Here is a 20,447-nt window from a genome sequence, read left to right on the forward strand (position 1 = left end):
ATTTTGCCCGCTCTTTACTACAGGATTTTATGGTTTGATTCCATTCATAGTGTGCCATCAATTAGTACTGCATTGGTATGTATTCAAAGGGCAAGGAATCTGTGGCCAGATGTTTGTATCTGAAGAACAATTTGCCTACCTTGTGTAACGCTCTTTCTTGTAGAGACTCCATCTAACCTCAGATTCCTGACCGACTCTCTCCTCCTCCCCGCTCTGTGATTAGACTCTATCCATTAATAAGTTCCCAAGTCCAGGAATCTGCACATTGGTCTACCAGTTTAGTTTTTGGGCTCTGTGTTTGGGGGCATGGACTGTCTCGAATGGAACTGATGTCCGCGGGTGGGAGTAGTGTCTACACATGACCCGCATGTCATTTCCATAGCGTAGCGATGTCTGTGCGGAGCGGAATTGCTCCATGTACAGACATGCAGCGGTACTGATGAAGTTTCTGGATCCAGTGACACCTATTCAAAAGGTGAGGTACCTGTGGCTAGATATTCTCTCTCAGAAAGAATGTTACCTAAGGTAAGTAACTTGTTGTTCTGTCTAAAACTAGCCAGCCTACGAGATCCTCATGTAATAGGTTCAGGAAAGGAGTTCTCTTAGACATCTGCACTTTATGTAATGACGTAACTTTGCTATAGATTTGGGTTATTTTTCTTGGTTTAGCAAGATATCGGTTATATTATTGTCCCTATGATTATTACTTAAAGTGGGTCACTGGGTACTTGACGTGTGAACCAGAAATACTTCCTTGAGCTGCCTTCTCTGAGAGATTCTTTTGTACGTTCAGGGTCCCATCTGTATTCTGTCTGGAAAGATTTTTTTTTTTGCTAACTTTCTCCTCTTCCAATTGAATAGCAAAAGCTGCATGTCTTGTGCCCCAAATTCCATCTGTTGTCCTGAGCAAAATCTATGTCTCTATAGTTTTCATGTGGAAAGACATCACTTTCTCTCCAGTAATGATGGTAACTGATGTGGTTCACCTGATCACTCTGCATCATGTGATGGTTTTTCTTCTGCTGACTGGTAGCTTATATTCATTGAAATTATTGCTATTTTGTAGTATGTGCGAAGTTGCAGCTTTTAAAAACCAGCTTCATAACTATAGGGAACATTTATATCTTTTGATGATCTTTCTCAGTGTGCTGGGAGTCTGCCCCTGTTTTGATTGCAAACGTTGATTTGTTGCAACAGCCTCAACTCAATCAACATGCAGAAAATTAATACAGATATGCTTAACCTAGAGGCAGACTTTGATGGCAAGAGTTGAGAAGGGATGGACAGTGGCACACTTTCCTTCATTACACTCCTCTTCATTGCAAATTCAAATACAGAGGAAATGCTGTTTGCCCCTGTACAAAGGAGAGGAGGCTGTGATCCACAGGATATCATTACACTACATCTGAAATAGACTGTGTACCTGAAGATCACATAGTTGGCTATACAGCCCCTTAAATAAACCTCATCTTCCACCCAAGACTGCTCCGAAGGAACACTACTTGTATTAACTTGCCACTAAAGGAGTAACCGATTTCCATTGGTGACTGGGGTATAGCAAATGATGAACGAGTCTATACTTTGGGGGCCCAGTAGTATCATTTTGGATTGGCAGTTCTGAAGCTTTAAGCCATATGCATCAACACATTTTCCCATTGACACAGAATAGGCAAAACCCTTTGATGCATCTGGCCCTAGGGTGTTAACTTTTTTGTCCTTGGGAATCAAAAGAGCGAAAGTAATGTTAACCCACATCTGTCTCTGCAAGATTCAGCCCTTGTATCATTTGTCTCTCTCGGACACCAGATACTTCTCTGGCATAGGAGGGGGGAAGTCTTTTTAAGTGTGCATTGTTGAGAAGAGACATAACCATCTCCTTTTGATTCTTATGTTAGGAGTTGCCTTCTTTGAAAAGAATATAAATAAGTAGGTAAACTAAGACACCTTTTTAGAAAGTGATCTGTTGCACATATTTTCAAATTTTATTTCCAATCGTCCGGTTTGGCTTATGAAGTTTCTAGGCATTATATTAATGCATTTTTATGGGTTTTGTGAAACAAATAAGGATGAAATTGGTATATTTCCACATTTATTTAACCAATAAATATGCAGTCATGCTTGAATGCCTGCCAGGTTTTAGTGATATGAAGACCCGCAGAAGATAAATCCATGCACCTATATGAAAATATGCACATTTCAGTATCAGCCTTGTGCCTATCTACTGCTGTTTAAGCCTCTTTACTAAAATTCCTTTCTACCCCTTACCCCTCAATCCACACAGGTATTGGCCTGGCAGTCATGGAAAAGTGCATTTAGAATCAGTCAACACGCACTCAATATTCGTTTTTGTCAAGACTTGAAAATACAGACAATTTGTATTTATTTTTTCTCTCTGTATTTATCTGTAAAAACGGAACACAGGGAGCCTTAATTATACCTTAACATGCAAGGAGTTGGAGTTTTTGTATGCAATGGTTGTGTGAAGCAAAGCAGACCGGTTTGGTTTGTGGCAATGAGGTGTCATTTTAATGCTTATTTAGCTGGCCAATGTGGTCGGCTTAGGACTTTAAGAATTAGGGTTGATGAAGAATGCCCAATGAGGGAACGTGCTAGAGGTGGGCAAGTCAGCATTTTCATAGGGAGAGCTGGGCCAGGAATCTTGTGTCAAACAAAGAGCCATCAAAAGATTTGTCATGTAAAAATAGGATAAAGATTTTTTCAGATTTAAAATAGACTATTTCATGTACACCTATTTCACTTCAATACATTATATTCCTGCATTAACACATTTTAGAAGTAATCGCTTTTACACATGTACTGTTCCCACCTCAAGTTCCCCGAAAACACAGGTTATTTGCAATATTTACATACCTTTTACTCAGATGTATGTGGAGCTGCAATATTTTGAAACCATACACAAGTGATTTATTTTAGTATACTTTCTAATCTGAATTCCTAAAAGTTGGTTGTGGATACCGCTATCACTGAAAATTAGGCGTAGTGGTGTAAAGTGGTTTAAATAGGTTCATGCTGTTTAGTCAAGTTGGGAAGCTAAGATTAGAATTCGGGATTCCTTGCTGCATCTTGTGCGATTCAATTAGAGCGGACTGTGTGGACAGAATTTCTCATGGTGCTAACACCAACTGGTTTTGCTTCAAAGTTGATCTGTTATTAATATTGTTACTTCATATTACTTGACTTGACACTTCTTAAGTATGTAACTTGGTATATTGAACAAATAGGAAACTGGTACTTCACCTCTCTCTAAGGGAAATGCCTCTTTTTGTGTTGCAATTTTTTTTTTTAAATGTGCTTAATTTCTGATAGTTGTGGAAACGGAAGCTTATGTCTGCTTGGTAATTGTCAGGTGAAGCCCTCCCGACTGTAAAAGATCTGTTGTCACGTACGAAGAACTTGTAGTGGGCTACAAGCCCACCCCCTGCTTACCATTGGTCGGCTTTATTCTCATTCACATTTGCCTGCTTGCTTTTTCAAACGCTCGTCTTGTCCATTGTATTTCTCCCTCAGACCTAGGCCTCTTTGCCTGTGTCCTACAATTTCTCACTTGTTGGGAACTACTTTTTAACGTTTTAGCACTCCATGGGAGTGTATGTGTTTTCCATCTCTCCCTTGTGTGCTTCTTACTGCCCGAGCTCTGTGTTCAGCTCTCTTGTGTCTGTGTTCTTCCCTACCTCCCTGCTCCAGGTTCCTCTTGCCTGTGTGCTTTTTTTCCTTGTTGTACTTGTGCTTGTGCGTCTTCCCCTGCCCATCTTGTTTCTCCCTCTCTTGTGTGCTTATTTTCCCTTTCTCCCACTATCCAACTCACTCCTTCATTGTAACCCCACCTCCTGATTTTTTGGGGGGGAGAAGTCCGGAAGGTATTGCTGCCAGCCTTCTGCTTTATAAATAGAAGTGCTTTCACACTTCTTAAATTTTCTTTTTAATTGTTTTCATTTACCGATCCATCTGAATCTCTAAAAAGTAACTGGCACCCACATTATGCGCATGCATCAAGATGCATGCATGCGCCTGCAAGAGGATGTTGCCACCATCCACGCTTTTTCTTTTCTCATTTTGTTCATGCTATGCAGCATAGGCATTTTTGCCAATGTTGTATGAGCTAAAGGAATTCACAGAGCCAAAGGTCTCAAAAGCAAGACCTGTTGACTTTGCCAATACTTCGGAATATATGTATGAAAAGCAGAAAATAGTAGCCTTGAGGACTTCTAATACGTCTTGCAAAGTTTCTTTAATGCATGCTTTCTTTTTCTCTATTTTTACTGAATTACCCACGTTTGAGAACTCTACATCTTTATGTACACAGCACAACAATGCATATTTCTCCCCTCAACCAACAGAGCATTACTTCAGATCTTCTGGAATGAGTCTTCATGAAAGATTTGGGGGCTATCAGAAAGCTGTTGAAGTGCAAGCCGTTCAACAAAAGAGCCCTGAAATACACAGGTATGTTGTAGGACAATGGTTCTTTTTTAGTGTGAACTAAGAACCTTGTTTTAGGACCTATATAAATCCTGGAGTTAGCGGTATACCTTATAATGAATATATTTTGAATGTTTTATGGTTGATTTTTGTCTGTTTCTTATTGTACTGTTTGACTCTTACTTGTATTGTATTCTTTCTAGTTATCACCACTGATGAACAACATTACATTCAGTGCTTAGTCTCATTGCGGAGTCATTTGCAATCAATACTTTTACCTAAAGAGTGTTAGAGTTTTTGAGCTCGGTGCTTGGTAATGCATGTTGTATTATGTCATTCTGTTCTCTTTACTTCCCAGCTTGGATTGTAACTCTACTTGCCTGACTCCTTATATGATATACCAAAAAGAGGTATATTGTGCAAAGAGTCCAGGTGTACCCTTACTAGTGGACAGGGGCTTGCTCTAGCAATTTGAAGGTGCTCTTCTAGAGGGTAGTATGTTCGAACAGCCTTAGGCTTATCAGAGAGGAGTGTTAGACATCTTCAAATACACACAATAGACAATAAATGATACACACGACCCAAGAAGACGATCCACACCAATTTTATAAAAATAACACATCTTTATATATTTTTTGCCCACAGAATCAATATAAGGTAAGTACTTTTTACAAAAGATACTTATTCGTGGCATATGTTGGCTGTAGATACATATGCTTAGCATTATCCTGCCATCTAGTGTTGGGCTCGGACAATTACCAGTTGTTTTTCTTTGAAGAAGTCTGAGTCACGGAATATAGTGACTCCCCCTCCAATTTGCATTGCGCATTTTGCTTGGCTCCTGTGTTAGACTGCTCTTCAGCCCCCCCCCCCCCCCCCCCCCCTCCCCTGGACATGGATATCGCAGCTCCGGGATCAAAGCTTAAATCCTCACTAAGGCCTTACCTGCTCTCATTTTTAGGTCTCGCCTAGACGAAAGCGAAGCTTTGCTGTCTAGAGCGAGACAACTTATGTTGTCACTTTTGGGGGAATGTGGACAGCAGACTGTCACGAGCTTCTCCTGACGGAGATTTGATCTCGTGGGCGTGCACGTCGCCGTGCCTCATATTTCCATGCGCACACAGGCAGCCCCCACACCCCTGCACACAGATTACACAGGCACACGCTGCACCCCCCACCACACACACACACACACATACAGACACGCACGCATACAAACGCCGCTGCCCCCTGCCCCCCCCCCCCCCCCCCCTCTGCACAGACACACACCCCCGCCCCATGCATCGGGAGATCTGCCATACCTTCAGGGGAAGGAGCGAGAGTGGCAGCAAAACCGGCAGCTTCCCCCAGACCGGGGCGCATCCCCGCCAGCCTCCGCCAACATCGCTGAGAGCTGCGGTTGCAGGCCCCCAGCGTAAGAAACAGGCCCCCGCACACTGGGAATAGCAAAAGGGGACGAGATCCATGGCGCGCCACACGGCACAGGGAGGCGGTGCGCGCCACGCCTCCGTCGCTGCCTGGAACGTGTGCGCGTGCTCCGCAGCCTCTCGCGAGCACGCCTCCTTCTGGTTGTGGTTTGTAAAATAAATATATTTCCCAATGTTAGATGCAATGGAAACAGAACGGAACAGGCTTGCCGATAACATCTGCGGTCTGCAAGGTGATCGGCTTGTAGGTCTCGCATTTATGCGAGTCTGAGCTATTGACATTGCAAAGGACAATGCCTTTTATTTACATTTTAAAAACGAAAAGTAAAATAAAAGGCATTGTCATTTGCAATGTCAATAGCTCAAACTCGCGTAAAGGCGAGACCTATTGCATTGCAAATGCTTGTTGTTCTCGAATCCAACAGATTTCTATCCAATCAACGTGAGCTGGGGTTATTGGTCCTTTTCAGCGCCCTCCAACATTTGTTTTCCTCCATTCTAGAGGATAACGTCCACAGGCTTCTGCATACCACAAAGCAACCTGCATACTATCTCACAAGATGATGATTTCCTGATTGAGACGCTTAATAGATCACAAAAAACATCTGTCGCTCCCTATGCTTAAAGGTATTCTGTCTTCCTCACACAACATATTTGAGCAGCCAGTTAAATCGAGTGTAATCACCCTTAGAATTAAAAGGAAATATGAAGCATACCTATTGAACCCTGACTATATTAAGGACCAAATCACACCAGATTCTTCACTGGTACACGCTGCTAGGAAAAGAACAAATTCACAAGTCTCCTACAAAGTAGGAAATGTGATGCAGCTAATAGGCGCGTTGGAGCACAAACAGCCAACCACATGCTTATTGCAAATTCTGTGGGCTACTCTCCAGATACAATCATGCCACATGGGATGAAGTGCAAGAATTACTGCCATAACTCTCTGATCAATACCTACAGCGTGGTGCACAATTAATGGAAGAAGGCAGTGCTATATCTAATGCCACTATACAATGTGCCTTTGACTCTGCAGACACAAGTGCCTGCGAGGTTAACACCAGTGTCCTTATGAGACGCCACGCAGGGCTGAGTATCCGGTTTCAAACCGGATGAACAACACCACCTGGTAAATTTACCATTTGCTAGACAAAATATATTTGTGCTACTGGTAGATAAAATGCTAGAAAAGTTTAAAAAAAACAACAAAACAAACATTGAAATTGGTAAAGCAATGGGTGCCCTACAAACGTTTCAACACTGTGGTTCTTTTCGTAGGGTCATACAGGGGTGCAGCCATAGGGGTTTCCTCCACTGACTGCGGCACTGGTCATGAACAAAAGGGCTCCCATCAGAGTGAATTTACCATGGGATCTTTCTATGAAACAAATTAGTGATAGAGGCTGTGCAACCACTACCAAAACTCCCACTCTTCCAAAACAGTGACCGGCCACACCTCCCCCAATCCCTCTCCCTTTCTCATTCCCTAAAAGGACATTACCGTAAGGCCTATCCTGGATCTTAGTCCACTCAACAGTTACATCTCATCTGAACACTTTCATATGGTCGCACAGCAAGAGGTCATACCACTGCTATAGCATTGAGGTTTCATGACCACATTAGACCTCAAGGATGCATACTTCCATATTCCTATTCATACAGCACACCGCCATTCTCTACGCTTTCAACTCAACGGACAACAATAGTAGTTCAAAGTGCTACCCTTCGGGGTTACTACGGCTCCCAAGGGGTTTCACCAAGTTCCTTGCAGTAGTAGCGGCTCTTCTCAGAAGGGAAGGAATACATATTTACTCCAGTATTTGAACTTTCATAAATTACACATTCTTGAATCCTTCCCCGTCATCATGATGAGTCCCCGGTACCTTTGACATAGTAGTACCATGATATGTATAGAGAAAAGGCCTAGGCCTCTAAGTTTAGTAACCTATCACAGTCATTATTAAAAGAAGAGACCAAAGTTACGTCTTAACCAATCAGCATTAATTACCCTCTAGAACACTCCTGAGAGAAGCCCATTACCTCCAATTTTCTACTGCACGTTGTGGTAGGGAGTCTCCTCTGAGCTCTGCTCAGCTTTTCAGATGTACAAATTCTGCTAGAAAATTTCTGGACTTTACTCTAGATATATATATATATATATATATATATATATATATATATATATATATATATATATATATATATATATATATATATATATATATATCTGTTTATTTTACACCAATTTTGACTAAGCTATGTCGGACTAGGCTAAAAAGGCTCTTTTCAGGGAGTGTGCCACTTGCTTGAAGAAGAGGTTAGATATAGAAGAGCCTCACAAAGAGGGCATTTATTGCTTGTACCAGTCCCACAAAGCGTCCGACTGGAAAATATGTCCCACTTTTTGGGTCTCGCTGGCAATGCATCCGCAAGGATGCATGTGTCCAGCTGGAGACGTATAGCGATCAGTCTGGGGGGAAGGAGGACAAGAGGGTGTACAAGCTTTTTCTCCTGGATTCGTGTGCGCGAACGCGCATGTCGCGTCCCGCGCCGTACACATGCGCGCTGACAGACAGACACTCGCTCCCACACACACACCCCCTCCCCCACAGTCACACACACGCACTCCAAGACACATACACGCACGCACGCACACACGCACGCACGCACACACATGCTCCCCCCTCCCCCCCCCCCCCCCCGCAGCTCAGCAACCCACTCACCGGCTTCCTTCGTGCGGCGGCTCTCCTCAGCTGCAGGGCCCGGCAGCAGGACTCTTCTTCCCTCCTTCGGCACCGGGGCGCAGGGTAGGCTCCTGCCTGCTCCGGTGCTCCAAACAATCGCGGCTCTTCCGTGGGAGGCGGGGTAGGCTCCCGCCCTCCTACTTCCTGTTTCCGGTTGTCGCGCCGGCCTGCCTGACTTCCTGGTCGCAGGCCGGCAGAGTGACGAGGATGTTTGATTTGCGGTATTTATTTATTTATTTATGCATTTTTATATAGCGCGGACTTTACCCGAAGGCGGTATTTATTTATTTATGTATTTATGCATTTTTATATAGCGCAGACTTTACCCGAAGGCGGTATTTATTTATTTATGTATTTATGCATTTTTATATAGCGCGGACTTTACCCGAAGGCGGTATTTATTTATTTATGTATTTATGCATTTTTATATAGCGCGGACTTTACCCGAAGGCGTCAGAGCGCTTCACATTAGGAACAGAAATGAAACATAATGAGAAACATTACAAAAGAACAGGTTGCAAAAACATACGTTACTTACATAAGGTAATAGTGACAATTGTGAGCAAACAAAATACATGAGGTAGTAAAAACTATGAGCAACCAAAAATACATGCGGTAGTAAAGGTAATAGTGACAATCGTGAGCAAACAAAATACTTGAGTAAAAATTGTGAGCAACCAAAATACATGAGGTAGTCAAAAGTGCACAAGAGGAAATGAAAGTGACAAGTGTGCAGTTATAAGAGAAAACCGAGTATAATTAGAGGTATAGTCCTGCAATAAGTGCTAGACACTCAGGCTCAGGAACAAGCGTTACATGGGCAAGGTGGCACTTGTGCAAGTATCAAAGGCAAAGACATGTGAGAGGTAGCAGCCGTGTGTTGCAAGGGCAGAGTGATGTGTGCATGTTACAAAAGGGCACCGAACACCAGTACATGGAAAATACTGCAAAAAGGCAGACCCTCCAATCACAGGCATACACTGGGAAGGCACTTCCATGGTCATGGAAAGTAGAAATTATCAGTAGTGGGAAGTCTTCCTCACAAATAGCAAGAGGACGTGAATTACTTTTGGAGGTGTCTCTGGAGGAGGAGAACTTTGAGGTCCCTTTTGAAGGCCTGGGAGGAGGCGGTGGTCCGGAGCTTTTTTTTGTCCTCTTGCGGTTTGTAAATACAAAACATATTGCATTACAAATGCTATAGGTATCACGTTTGCGAAAGTTATAACTATTGGCATTGTAAATGACGAAGCTATTAATTTAGCTATTTAAAAAAAAAGAAACATAAATAAAAACTTTGCCATTTACAATACCAATAGCTCAAACTTTCCTAATGCGAGACCTATTGCATTGCAAATGCTTGTTCTAATAAGACTCTCAGGTACTGTGAAGGGCGTCTTCTCATCTGGCTCCAAAAAATGAAAACCAGGTCTGAATCAGTGTCGGACTCTGAAAGGGAGCTGTCTACTTATTGACAAATTGCTCTCAAAAGGGAAAGGGATCCGTCACACAACTAAAGAGCCAAAAAGTCCTCTCATGACTCCTCTTCAGTGCGCTAAAAAGGGTCTTTCAAAAAAGAACAGCCGGCTAAGACTGTTTCTAAGCCTGTGATACCACCGCAAGAGCTCAAAATTACATTAAAAAAACCTTCTTCAGACTACTCTCTGCAGATGAGAAAGGTTTGTCAGCACAGTCTACGAAAGGCTGCACTTCTGGGACGTCAACTACCTTCTCTGCTGCTCTCTATTGACGACATCTCCATCGTCGTCGAGTTAGGCCCTGTTTTCGATGACTATTCCACGGTCTTCTTCATCATAGCCAGTGGACTCTTCGCCGAAGCACTCGCCGTCTAAGTCCATGTCTACGAAGCATTCGTGGGTGAAGCTGTTGTTGACGGGGGAACCACACTTGCCAAGCGCATCATCGTTGATGGAGAAGCCATCGACAACAAAAACCCCGTCTACAATAAAGATACTGTAGTCGACGAAGATGACAGTATCTCCAGAGGCAAAGACGTTGTCGTCAAGTCCACCTCTATCGACGACACAACCGTCTACGTAACCCAGCCGTCAAAGACTCGGTATCCGCCAAAATCACTGTCAGCAGCCAATCGTCATCGTTGACTAGCCTTTCGCCGTTGACAAAGTGCTGCACCCACAGAAAAGCAAGATAAACAATACAAAACTAATGTGATTGCCCCATAACCTACTTCCCCCACCAAAATCACGCCTCTTCTGCCCCACTCATCTCCTGGAAGCAGAAGAGTCTGAAGAGGAAGGTCTTTTTGGGGATGCCTATAGTCCGTCTAATTTGCATGTTAAATGTCAGCCTGATGACGACAAAGAAGGTGAACAGGAATACCATGGCCAGGTTTATTATGCCCAGCCTGAGCCATGCCAGCAGTATCAACAAGAAATGGTGACAATACCATCAGCCTTACTTTTAGATCTCCAATTCATTTTGGAGGTTCACCGCCGATGTTTCCCACCTTCAGTGTCTACTGCCAAACTTCCATCTTCACCTGTGGGATCACCAGTACAAACAACTACTCGAACAGTACTTTCAGCCCTGAATACTCTGCAGTCATTTCCACTCCAAGATGCAATCTCTTTAGATGAAGAGAGGGAGAAAGGGGAGCTTTGTGATACTGCCACAGAATGGGACAAATATATGCAGTCTCTCCCTGCATCACCAACACCACCTCCGGTAGATTCCCCTCCAGAGGATATAGGAGGATTCCATAATCTATTGGAACGTGCAGAAAAGAGATTTGCTTTACCAATGCCTTCTAAACAGTCTTATTTCTATATGATTTTAAGGAACAGTTACATAAATCTGTCAAGGCAATACTCACAATAGACTACATCTGGGAAGAAGGCATCATCATGAAAACCCCACTTCTATACCGGAGGTACTTCCACGCCTTGACAAGAAATACAAAACTACAAATGATGTACGAGTGTGTCTCACGGGGCACCATAAGCCTGCCGCCTCTCGAAAAATCATTTGCCACCTCTTTCTGCTCCTCCGGATAAGGATAAAAGGTGCCTAGATTCCATTGGCAAGCAGTTTGCGGCCATGTCGGCGCTAACCGTGAGAGTGGCAAATTCTCTGGCGATCTTGGGCCACTATGACCCCCATATGTGGTCAGACATTGCCCTCTACATCAATCAACTTCCTGAGGATGCTAAAGAGGAGGCAAAAAAGATCTTCCATGAAGGAAAAAGAGCATCTGGTGAGATTATAGATTCAGCCATGGATGTTGTCATCACAGGACAGTTGGCAGGCGCTGCAGTTCTCCAGTATTGGATCTTTCATAGATGCATGTGCTTGTATCTTCCCTGTCGTCATGGTGAGAGTCTCACGGTATAGAAAATAAATAGCAGTATGAAGAAAAAACTGCACTAATACCATACAAATGCTTTATACTTAGTAACCCATACCATCATTATATGGTCCAAATACCGACCAATGAGACGCCCGCCCTGAGATCACAATCCCCAGCAGAGCCAACATACCTCAGATTCTCTTCCAGGGGATACCCATCAATAGTCATAATCACTGAATAATCCCCGCCCATGTGCGGGATCCCGGACCATATAGAAATATACATATATATATGTGTGTATGCGTGACCAAAAAGTGCCCAGCTCTACCACGACATACATATGTACATGTATATAATAACCATAAATATGCAGCCTAACATATCTCCATAGGGCACATGCCAAAATTACATAGGTTTTTCTTGCATAAAAAGTAGTATTACACATAAATACTGTAATAGAAAAATAGTGTCCTACTAGAAAAGATTTTTTTTCATAAAGAAAAGAAGGTAATCTAAGGCATTTGGCCTAAAGGCTGCATAGGTGAATAAACATCACAGTACAGTAAAAAACTGGCACCTTGCCTTTAAGACTTCCAAGAACTTGGACATCGTTTCATTAAGACCTCCAGGAGCCCCTCTGCTCCCATCATGCACCACAGGTGACAGGTCAGCTCTTTTTTCCGGCTCCTTCTATGAGGATCCTGGAGCTTGAGTTCGACATTTTTTGATTATTTCTAGTCCGAAATTTGTTTTTTCACTCATACTTTTTCTGTCAGAATGCCAGCATTATTCCACAAATGTCCATCTTGTGGAAAAAAGATGGCTAAATCTGATCCACACTCTGTGTGCATCGTTTGTCTACATTCCTCTCATAAATCTGACACTTGTAATTATTGTCAGCAGATTTCTAAACGGACTCTTGGAGACAGAGAAAGGATTAGACTTCATGCCTTGCTGGAGAAAAGTAAAAGTCATCGTAAGAGTGGCTCTGGGAGTAACCAAGGCCCTTCTTCTCTTCAGGAACATCGAAAACGGCGAAGATGTACCTCTCCAGAGTCCAGGAAGAGACAGATTCCGGATTGCTCACCGTCTGCGTCGAGATCGCCAACGAAGAAGCATCCGAGACACTCTTCAGCGTTGAGGGACAGATCGCAGTCGAGACGACGACTTTCTCCGTCACACAAACGCAAGTCGACGTCGAGACATACTTTGGGCTCGAAGTATACTGGTCCCGAGAGACCTGTTAAACACCCGTCAACGTCGAAACATCTGTCGACGGCAAGGAACAGTGCGCCACCTTCGAGGAGGTCGGCGTCAAGGAGTTAGACGGCAAAGACCCTGCCGCGAGCTTACCGACTGTCGACATCGAGACGCTCGCCGTCGAGAAAAGACACCAAAGAAAGCGCGCAAGACGTTTGACGTCAGTCTCGAGCTCGACGCCGAGGGCGTTCTATGTCGATCGGTGAGACGAGAATCATCCAGCATCTCGCTGCTGAGGAAGTAGACGTCTAAGTCGGCGTCGACGGCGTCGTCCAGACATCGGTCGATGTCGAGGGACAAAGATCCTGTGGCCGTTTCTGAAGAGGTTGCAGAGGGGGAGAGATCGACGCTGAGGCCACGACGGCCGACGTTGAGGAGAGCCTCATCGTCCCCGGGCCTTAACATCGTCCAAATTTCACCGGAGGGCTCTCCGGTGCCACCAAAGAAATCACATCCTTTTAACCTTTCACCTAGATGGTTAGAAGGGACTGGACATTCTGTAAAGGGGGGGTGCGGATCATGGGAGTCCGGATTCGGATTATTCTCGCACCTACTCGCCATCACGAGTTACCAGAAGTCCTCCTCCGACTACTTCGAGGGTTTCTCCAAAACTAAACCAGAGAAGATCAAGCTTTCCTGTCTCCCGCCATACAAGATCTCAGGCGCGATCTCGTTCACATCACACTTCCTCTCCCAGGAGGAGGAGACCAAGATCTCCAACGTGGTTGACATCCAGATTGTTTATCAGAAATTACTCTCCTACTTTCTCGACAACTCCACCTTCCAGTGTTTCCCCGATTGATGACATAGGGACTTTCAATGATGATCTCTGCAGGGGGGTGAAGAAGTTGGGCATTACTATGTCAGCTCCTACGGTCTCCACATCTATTATTTTTTTAGACCACATCATCACACATCTTTCAGACCTCTACTGCCACTGGTCCCAGGCCTCATAGAGCCTGCCATGCTGACTTTCCTAACCCCAGCCACAGTAGGTTCTGTGCCATCTCGTATTGCCAAAAAATACAAGGCTCTGGCTCAAGACACTCTTTTTCTACGCTCAGGCCACCCCCCACCAGCCTCAGTTATTGTGGCGGCTGCCAGAAAAGCACACTCTGCTTCATCATCTTCTTCATGTCCTCCCGAAAAAAGACAGCAAGAATATGTACTCTCTGGGGAAGAGGATGTGTAATACCTCAGCCTCGGTGATGAAAGTAGACAGGGCCTCCGCTCTGTTAGGGAGGTATGATAGATCTCTCTGGGACTCCCTTCCCAGGTTCACAGAAAAACTCCTGAAAGAAGATCAGGGGGACTTTCAGGAGATACTGCAGGACTTTCAGGAGATACTGCACGAAGGTGGCTTGGTAGCTAACCAGGTAATTAGCGCGGCTGCAGATGCATCCGATCTGGCCGGCCACGGTTATTCCCACGATATCTGCTCCAGGCGTTTGGTTTGGCTTTGCCTCACAGGCCTGAAGCCGGATGCTCAACAGGGAATTGTCAACCTTCCGTTTAATGGTTCCTCATTATTCGGTGCTCATGTGGATGATGAGATGGCCAAGATGAAGACTGAGTTGGATACCGTGAAGCGGTTGGTCTCAAGAAACGGAAGGAATTCAGAAAATGCTTCCGCCCCTATGACAAGCGCTCCTCCCAACAGATGGTTCAAACCCCTCCGTGGTCGTCTCAAAATCAGCAACAGCAGAGGTCTCAGTTCCAGCAGCGACGACCTGGCAGAGGAAACAATAGTCAGCAGTCTTCAGCGGCCAAACAGCCAGCCAAGCAATTACCAGATGCTTCCTCCGGGCCCGTTACCCACTCCGGTAGGAGGAAGTTCACGTTTTATCTGAATGAGTGGAATTCCATAACAAACTACAAATGGGTGATGAGTATTGTTCAAAATGGATACTTGCTGAGGTTCAAAGCCCCACCTCCATCAATTCCTCCTCAAAGCAAATCCAATCATCACCTCCTCCTGTTGCAGCAAGAGGTGGACAGTCTACTACAAAAAAACGCCATAGAGAAGGTTCCGAAACACCAGGAAGGTGAAGGAATTTATTCCGGTTACTTCCTGGTCGAAAAAGAGGCCCGGCAAGAGAATACAGACCGATTCTCGACCTACGACTCTTGAGCGGGTTCATCCGCAAGGAGAAATGTCGAATGCTGGCCCTACACCAGATCTTTCCACTTCTACATCAGGGAGACTGGATGTGTGCTATAGACTTGCAAGACGCCTACTTCCATATTCAGATGTCCAGGAGGCATTGCAAATCTCTCCGTTTCCAAGTAGGCCATCAACACTTTCAATTTCGAGTTCTTTAGTTCGGGCTCAAGTCAGCTCCCCGAACGTTCTCCAAGTGTATGGCGGTAGTGGCAGCTTTTCTACGAAAGCGCAAGATCTTCATTTACCCCTATCTGGACGTTGGCTCCTGAAGAGTGCCACCCCATCACTACTTCAGAACCATCTCAACTACTGTCTGCAGCTGTTGCACACTTTTTGGCTTCAGGTCCACTTCAAAAAGTCTGTTCTCAACCCGACCCAGAGAATCCATTACCTGGGCGCCTCTCTGGATACCGTGAAGGCAAGCGTGTATCCTTCGGAGGAGAGATTGTCATCGATCAAGATCAAAGGGCGCGATCTCCTCAGTGCAAGTCATCCCACAGTCAGACAGGTCTCGTCACTGTTGGCCTCCATAGCCTCTTGCGTGTTCATCATTCCCAATGCGATATTGAACATGCGTCCTCTGCAGCAGTTTCTGGAAGACCAGTGGATGCAAGTTTCAGGTCGCTTGGAGGACCGTGTGACTGCCTCAATCTGCCAAGAACTCCATCAGAAGGTGGATGAAAAGGTCACATCTGCTGAAAGGAGTTCCATTTCATCAAGACATTCCCACTTAGACTATAGTCACAGATGCCTCCCTTTGATGTCGAATGCCGCCTAGACGACGACGGAGGTGATGAGTGTCTAGCCTCAGGTGTCTTGACGTCGACCGTCGCCTGGTTGACATCGACGTAGATGTTGGCTTCGCTGATCTCCGGTGACCCTGCGACGGCGGAACCTGTTTTGACATCGACCGTCGCCTGGTTGAAGTCGACGGAGAGGTTTGCTTCGATGCCGATTGTTGGTGATCCGGCGACGGCGGAGCCTGTCTCAACGTCGAACGCCACATAGACGGCGATGATGGAGATCTGCCTTTCGATGCTGGGCGAGCCCGCACCAACAGAGAGCGACTCACCGGGTTAACGACGGCGGAGGATCGACGTACCTGTGTTCTTCGACGACGACCGGTGTTCTCTCGACGGCAAGCCCGCCGTCGATGGTCTTCTCGTCGACGTTTTCGTTGCTGATGAAGGGATCTGAGGCGCCGAGCCCGACGCCGATGGAGAACATACTGGAATCTTACTTCTAGATGGAGTGGAGGCTCTCTTTCCTCGACTTCATCGGAGACCTGCCTCTAGAAGGAGATTCTCGTCTCAGCAAGCCCATAGAGGCGAATCCTCTCCCTGTCCTTCAGAGTTCTCTTGGACAGCAGCTGGCAGGTTTTAGAATTATGTTCAGAAGGAAGGCATAGAATACAGACAGGATGGGAGTCTGTTTTAGCCTTCTTGCCACAGGAAGGGCAAGGGTCACAAAGAGAGGGCATTTCTGACTAAAAAACAATGCTCAACTCTAAAAACAGTAGAGATATACTCCAACACCAAAAAGATGTCGAAGTAAAAGGATTTTGACACAAAAATGGATGTATTTTCTGACAGAAATCAGAAAAAAGGTAGAGCTGAAGTAACCAGGGTCCTGACAGAAGGAGCCGGAAAGAACAACTGACCTAACTGTCACCCCTGAAGCATGATGGAAAGCTATGGGTCATGGCTGCCTTAAATGCACGGTGGGTGGGTTTCTACAATGTGCTGGCAATACTTTTTCATTATTCCTTGCAGGATTGTGTTTTCTGCTGTATATTAAAAGTCTATTGCTCATTAAAAGTATTCAATTGCAACATGTCATTCTGAAAAAGTATTTTTATACCTACTTATGATTCTAAAATAAAACAACAATATATTTTTATATACCAATCAATTGCCTAGAGTTCAGTTCTTGAGTGTGTGAGACCATTTGCTGACTGAGTGTGTACAACAAATGTCTTACACTGTCCTCTGATGCTGCCTTACTGCTCGGCCAAGCTACCACTTTAGAGAGTAAGGTTATATCTAACTTTAACCTCTGCCAAACCTCTGGGGAATGTAGACTCTGTGCACACTGTACCTTACTTTGGTGCAGTATATACAGAGCCACTTTCTTACACTTGTGCCGTACGTTTGTTCACCGGGGCATCCACGTAATTTATCACCCTGCTTTTGTAACTTTCGTCATTTCATACACATCACACTGATTCATGTTGATTTTAGGTCCGTTTCAAACCGGTAGTCACGAATGCTCTCGCAGTTAATTTTTTCATCACGTTGGAGATTACGGAAGCATGTATTATTTAGCACATGGAGGATGTACACTACTTCGCTGATTTCATTCTTTGCACCACTTTGTTCACATTTTCATTAACACGTTGCATCATCTGTTAGCCTTCGCACCTTATGAGTGGTCATACTCATGTTATCTTTAATCTTCAGAGATTTTCCCTGGCGAAGGGCACTATGTTGTCCGAAATGCATCGGGAGACACGCGGAGACCTGTTTACATGCATGGATGTAATTGGATATACACCAAATCAATATGAAATATATAATATCGTTGATGAAAGAAACTAAGTAACAAGCTTTTTTGCAACGTTTTGTTTACAAGGACAAAAAGCTCACAGATCCCATACCAGTGCTCCTGTGGGTCAGCCCAGTGCTCTGAAGGACGCCCCCCAAGCTGGGAGACGCTTCCGTTAATCAGGTTAAGGCAGGACAAGTCCTGCTATGACGTAGGCTCTCATCTCGGCCCAAACCCCACAGCCCAACTCTAGCCGCAGCTGTGCTGGTAGTCAAGGAGCCTCCTCAATTTTTATTTTTGAGTTGGGATCTATCCATCAGCCTCTCCTGCACCCTCTGACTCAGCCGGTGCATCTAATGCCACAAGGATGGTAACCAGTAGCCAACAGAAAGGCTTCAGCGCTCCTTCCCCCAGGGGAGCAGGCCCCTTGTTACCACTGCTACTGCTTGATTTCCAGTCAGTTTTCTCACTCAAGCTCTGGGATATTGGTGGCTCCTGCGGTGCCACTGACCCCGCCATAACCAACTAGGAGAGCCTGCCAGTTTCACCACACGCTCCCAGCTCCTGGTTGTGCCACTGACACCATCTCTGAGAGGTGTTGAGATCCTGCTTTTAAGCACTGAACTGCACCAGAGCTCTGGTTCCTTGAGGGCATATTTTGTGGCTGGCGACCCCTCCCTCTGTTGTGAACAATGAATGGGCAGCCCATCGTGGCCATTGGCACTCTCTTCTGCCCGTAGTGAGGTCCTTCACTGGAAAAGTACATTTGATCACATTACGGCTGTCATCTTGTATTGTTGAGTTGCTCTTATCACAGTTCCTGATGAGCCACTGTGCTGCTCTCCGTTTGGACATCCACCTTCATCTGCTCTTATTCTAACGGCAGAGAACATCTTGCATGACTGTCAGAGGAACCTGCCCATTCCAAGCAGGTCTGGCTACAGCCAAGGGCTGGACTCCGCAAGGACATATATTCACGGTCATCACACCTTTCTTGGTGTAAAATCTAACTCGTACCATAGCTCACAAAATAGTCAGTTCAGCTCATTGATAGAACGTAAGACGTCCTTAGTTCCCAAATAAGGCATTGTATTGCTCACATTTCTAATCAGTCATCTTCATAATAAACTAGACCGAGGCATATTTATTAAGTTTGTTGTGGATGTTGTTTTAATGATGAACAAGGCAACACTTGCAAATCTCATCCCATTTTTGCCCTTTCTTATTTCATAATAAGCCCTTTTAGGGAATAAACATTGTAAATTAGAGTAGCGTTTGAATTGAGAGGCTATATTTCACAAGTTCATTTTGCATCTTGTGTGGATTAACCAATCTATTTGTATTTTGTGTATTTCAGAAGGATTGACATCTCCCCAAGCATCCTTAAAAAGCACACCCGACTAGCAGGTGAAGAAAAGGTTTTTAAAGATCAAGGAACCAAGGTATGTTTTTAAAATAAATACTTGTATTAGTTTTTATTGGCACACAACATGGAGAATAAAAGTTAACGTCCACATTTTTTTTTAATGCACCTAAATAAGTGATCTCAATATAACATGAAAACATCTACTACCATTGTGAACTGTGTACTATAATTTTCCATTTTGGGAACTTTTTTGGCCGTTTACTGTTACTCGAAGGAGGATATACTGTTCGGTTGCACACCTAGGATAATATAAGGGAATATTCAGTTGTGGAGGCATTGCCAGCCTCTCGTGCCGGCCTGTTTGGCACTGTGCTCATTTGAATGTTTCACATTTTTGTTGTGTTTGTTTAAGCAGGCTATGCATAGAAAGTTATTGGAGGTTGCAGATTGGGTGCGCTCATATAAGTTTTTACAACCCCGGTTTCTAACCTGTTGGCCTGTTTTCTCCACATTTTTAATAGAGTGATAAGAAATTAAAGGGCATCACCACTGATAAGCGGCAGGAAGTAGAGCGCCGCAGGAAACATAGAAGCAAAGATAGAAGCAACTCAAAGGGTTCCAGAGAATCCAGTGGATCACGAAAAAAAGACAAACTGCAAAAGGAGTATAAGGAATTCAAATTATACAAAGAAGAAAGGTGAATGTCTTTAAAAATATCAACATTTTACATTTCTAACATTTGTGAGGTTTGTCTGAAATTTTCGATGTGGGGTGCATGGTTTACAACAGTTGAGATGATTTACCAACAATTTATTATCTGTCTTTTACACAGCTGATGGAGGATGGGGACACAAACTTTGGAATTGTAAGATAACACTAAATTAGTGTGTCCTATTATCAAGGCTACCTCATGATTTTGGACTTCAATATCATATATTTCCTGAACGTTTGTGTAAGAACTTTGGTTTGTTATGCTTGATTCCACAATTGTTCAACTCATTTACCAACTCAACACCACTGTGCAAGACTTTGTGACTATGCCCTTGAAATCATTTCTATTTTCTGTTTTAGCAATTAAGCATGTTTCATAAATGTAAGAGGAGATACTCCTTTCTTCAGTTATTAATTTCTGAGGACCTTATTCAGCATGGGTTAGTCTTGTGTTATTTCATTT

General features: G+C 44.4%; 1 protein-coding gene across 9 annotated transcripts in view; it reads left to right on the plus strand.

Moving 5' to 3' along the window:
• BCLAF1 (BCL2 associated transcription factor 1) overlaps positions 1 to 20,447 on the plus strand; it is a 366,498-nt gene that overhangs the window by 182,351 nt on the left and 163,700 nt on the right. For 8 of the 9 annotated variants that reach the window (XM_078649194.1, XM_078649198.1, XM_078649200.1 and 5 more), the window contains exons 6-8: positions 4,359 to 4,464; positions 19,265 to 19,349; positions 19,795 to 19,970. In XM_078649194.1, the coding sequence (XP_078505320.1) occupies positions 4,359 to 4,464; positions 19,265 to 19,349; positions 19,795 to 19,970 (367 nt within the window). Of the gene's footprint in view, positions 1 to 4,358; positions 4,465 to 19,264; positions 19,350 to 19,794; positions 19,971 to 20,105; positions 20,226 to 20,447 lie in introns of all 9 variants that reach the window. The other variant, XR_013596232.1, reaches the window with a different exon arrangement.

This window comes from Lissotriton helveticus, chromosome 6 (genome assembly GCF_964261635.1).
Source record: "Lissotriton helveticus chromosome 6, aLisHel1.1, whole genome shotgun sequence".
In the NCBI taxonomy this organism is placed as follows: domain Eukaryota; kingdom Metazoa; phylum Chordata; class Amphibia; order Caudata; family Salamandridae; genus Lissotriton; species Lissotriton helveticus.